Below are 3939 nucleotides of genomic sequence, written 5' to 3'. Positions count from 1 at the left end.
GGCCCCGGAGCCAGGCCTGCGCCCCACAGGCAGCCTGGCCACCGCCCCCATGTCTCTGGTGGGAGTCCCTGCAGCCCTGTCTTGGAAGGTGACACCCCAGGGGGGTCTCCTGCACCTCGGAGCAGCCCCGCTGGAGCCTCCAGCTCTCGGCTGGATCTGGGACCAGGAACGATGAGTAGAGGTTGGGGCTGGTGCCACGCAAGGCCCAAATAGGGAGGTCACGGCAGTTACGCCTTAAACCAGTGGTTCTCAACCTTCTGGCCCTTTAAATACAGTTCCTCATGTTGGGACCCAACCATAAAATTGTTTTCGTTGCTACTTCATAACTGTCATGTTGCCACTGTTATGAATCGTCATGTAAATATCTGATATGCAGGATGGTCTTAGGCGACCCCTGTGAAAGGGTCGTTTGACCGCCAGAGGGGCGCGACCCACAGGTTGAGAACCGCTGCCTTAAACTCACCGTGTGACAAGCGACCTCTTCCGTGTCCGGGCCTCAGTTTCCCCACGTGTACAGTCTTCTAAGTCTGAGGACATCCGAGGTGATGCCTGGCGTCCTGCCTGTGGCCCTGGGGCGGGCATAGCCCAGATGGGCCCCAACTGCGGCCACGGGTGGTGGCGTCGAGGCCGGGCCGGTGGCAGGGCCTAGCTCCGAGTGACCCGCTCTCCCCACAGGGGCAAGCATGGCGTGGGCCGCATCGACATCGTGGAGAACCGCTTCATCGGGATGAAGTCCCGAGGTGAGTCTGCCGCCCCCTCGGGGCCGGCCTCGGACCCGGAGTCCCCCGAGGTCCCCGTCCCATTCAGGCGTTGCGACTCCCCTGCTACATCGGTGCCTGGGCCAGTCCCTTCACCCCCACCCGACTCCGTTTCCCTCCTGAAATGGGGGTGGAGGGTGCCTTGCCACTGGCTTCGGAGAGTTTTGTGGGAAGAGCTGTCCCAGGGCAGGGAGGAGCCTGGGGGTCCAGGAGAGGTTCTGAGGAGAGAGGAGGGCAGGCTCTTCTGGGCCCGGTTCCGAGGCAGACGGTGCAGGGCTGATTCCGTGTCATTAAGGCTGGACGGAGGCCGGCTGGCCGGTAGGGGGGTCCTGCCAGAGGGGGCGCTGTGGGCTGACAGGCGCCGTGAGCAGCCCGGAGGTGGTGGGTGGGGGCTTTTCTAGGCCAGGGCTGCCACCTCGGCCAGACTGCCCAGCCCCTACCACCTCTGGCTAGGCCAGGAGGGAGGAGAGTTTGGACCCCAGCAGGCGCCTCTTTCTTCTCTTAGTATCAGAGCCTGTGACTCCCTTTGTCCGTCACTCACCCCGTCATCGCCACCACACCCTCCCCTCGAGAACTCGGTTTCCCCATCCATACCAGGGGGTCTCGGCTCCCTGTGGGTCTGATAGAGCTCTGCTCCGGGAGTCCCGAGAGGGAGGGGGCCAGCTTTCAATAGTGAGAGCCCTGGAACTGGGTACCTGAACTTTTAAATACGGCCGTGGGGTTGGGGTTCCCTGTGTTGGCAGGTGTTCATATCGCTTTGCTTAGGGTCGATTTAAAAAGATAACACAGATAAATCCAGGCCGAGGTGTTATCATGGCCTTTGCCCTTCAAGACGTTTAACGAAGATCCTAAAATCCAAAGAGAGCCGATGGCAGATTTCAGCTGTTGGAAAAGGGGGCTGGTGCGGGAGGCAGGATGCTGGGGTTCTCACCCCAGGGCGGCCCTGCCCTGCCCAGTGACCTTGGACTTGTCATTTCTGGGCCGGTTTCCCCAGGTGCCGTGTGATAGGCGTAGGGGGCGGAGTCCATCCTTGGGGCTCTGAGCTGTTAGGGTTTGCCTCCGGAAGTGTGGGGGGTGGCAAGTGACCTCGGCCTCGCCTCCGCCTCTCTCTCTCGTGCGGCTCTCCTCTGTGGGGCTGGGCTGTGATGGAAACAACCTAATTGAAACTCTCTTGGAAAGGCCTTGCAGAGAACAATAGTGCTGATTAGCTGCTGCCTTTTACCCTCTCTTACCTTTGTCTCTTACCTCTATTCACATCTGATTAAAAGCCCTTTTGTCTCAGTCTGCCCTTGGGAGCCCTCACAATGTAAGCCCTCCGAGGCAGACCTGGGAGGGACCTTGGGGAGCCTGAGACCAGCACCCTCATTGTATAGACGAGAAAGCGAGGCTCAAAGTTACAGGCTCGGGGGTGGCAGGCCCTGGACGGATGCCCCAGATCCAGACAGGCTACTAGTAAGAGCTTTAGTCTGGACTACGGCCCATCTGGGTTCTAGACCGGGTATCGCAGCAGGACCTGGAGCAGGGGAGGTGCTCCAAAAATGACTGTGGCCCCAGGAGGATGCTGAAAGGACAAGGCAACCTATGCCCTCTGGGAGCTTAGAGGGGTCCACTAAGGGCCCTGTTGTCATGCCCCTTCTGTGCCCTTGGCAGGCATCACTAATTGATTGTGGATGTGTCTCAGTGCTTCAGGCAGTCACGATCAGTGATCAAGATTGGTATTTATGGTGAAAATGAGGTTCCTTATTGGAAAGCCAAGCACTGGCCTGAGGTCACTCTGAGGGACCTCCTGCTAGGCAGGGAGAGCCAAGCAAATTGGAACTGAAGGAGGTAGTGATAAAGGCCTGGTCTGGACTAATCTGGGAAGACATCCTGGAGGAGGAGGTGGCAGGAGAATAGGCATCAACCGGTAGATTATGGGCTAGAGAAGGTGGATCAGGAGGAGTAGGAAAGGTCGGAGGTGCCCCAGGTGGCCAGTTGGGTGGTGGGTTGGATCTGATGGGGGCTGAACCCCTGAAGACCTGGCAGAGGTTGGTATAGAGCAGTGATGGCGAACCTATGACACGCGTGTCAACTCATTTTTTTGGTTGATTTTTCTTTGTTAAATGGCATTTAAATATATAAAATAAATATCAAAAATATAAGTCTTCGTTTTACTATGGTTGCAAATATCAAAAATTTTCTATATGTGCCACGGCACCAGAGTTAAGTTAGGGTTTTTCAAAATCCTGACACGCCGAGCTCAAAAGGTTCGCCATCACTGGTATAGAGTGTCTAGGCTTTGGTGCCTGGCTTGAGTCCCCATCCTGGCTCCATCACCACTGTGAAAGCAACAGCCTCCCTGAACCTCAACTTCTTCTGTGAAATGGGTTGTGTTCAGGTCAAATCTGGAGAGCTGTTGGCCCACCGTAGGTGCTGAGCCTGGATGGTAGACTCCATTTTTCCCCCAGAACTGGGCGCCATCACCATTACAGGTCGGAGCCAGGAGACTAGCAGGCAGCTCTGACTTCTTTGGTAAGAATGCCACCCACCAGAGGGACAGATGCCTGCAGTAGAACCTGCACCCTGCCCAAGTAGCGTGTGTACCCGAGGGGGCTGTCCCTCAAGGCACAGGATTCGGTCACACAACTTGCTGTGTGGCCTCAGGCAAGTTGCTCTCCCTCTCTGAACTCCTGCCGTCCAAGGTGGGGCAAGACAAGGTGATGTTGTCATCTCCCTTTGGAAGTTCTAAGTCACCTATTTTCTTACTTGGTTTGCGGGGTGAGAGAAGAAAACTGTTTCCTAATTTTAGGCGATATCTTGTTATTTCTCCACGCCCAGTGATTTGTAGTGAGGACGGAAGAGCGGGGCAATAAACTGGGACACTATGGATTCGCCCGCTACGGGGTGTCTATTAAGTCTACGGTAATGGGAGAAGCTGTTAATTGCCAACTCTATTGAGGGCAGAGCAGGAGGACTATTGTCCGTATCTCTGTGACAAGGGGAAATGTCATTTGTATCGATTTTACAAAGCTCATAATTGCAATTCGTTAAGGGCTTGTTTATTTGTGTTGTGTTTCGTTTTTTTTTGTTTGTTTTTATTTGGTTGGTTTTCTGTGTGTTTTTCCCCCAGGGGTTGGGGTGTCAGGGAGTTGGGCAGTGCCGGTGCGCTGGGTCTGAGGTGGCTGGCTCAGAGGCAGCAGGG

At 55.8% G+C, this 3939-nt stretch overlaps 1 protein-coding gene across 1 annotated transcript in view; it reads left to right on the top strand.

Annotated features, from left to right (window-relative positions):
- Positions 1–3939, top strand: part of ASS1 (argininosuccinate synthase 1) — a 39709-nt gene that overhangs the window by 20716 nt on the left and 15054 nt on the right. Inside the window, exon 11 of the mRNA XM_014532200.1 lies at positions 676–740. Coding sequence (XP_014387686.1) covers positions 676–740 — 65 coding nt within the window. The remainder of the gene's footprint in view (positions 1–675; positions 741–3939) is intronic.

Source organism: Myotis brandtii, unplaced genomic scaffold (genome assembly GCF_000412655.1).
Source record: "Myotis brandtii unplaced genomic scaffold, ASM41265v1 scaffold855, whole genome shotgun sequence".
Classification (NCBI taxonomy): Eukaryota; Metazoa; Chordata; class Mammalia; order Chiroptera; family Vespertilionidae; genus Myotis; species Myotis brandtii.
This window is presented reverse-complemented; position numbering and strand designations above follow the sequence as displayed.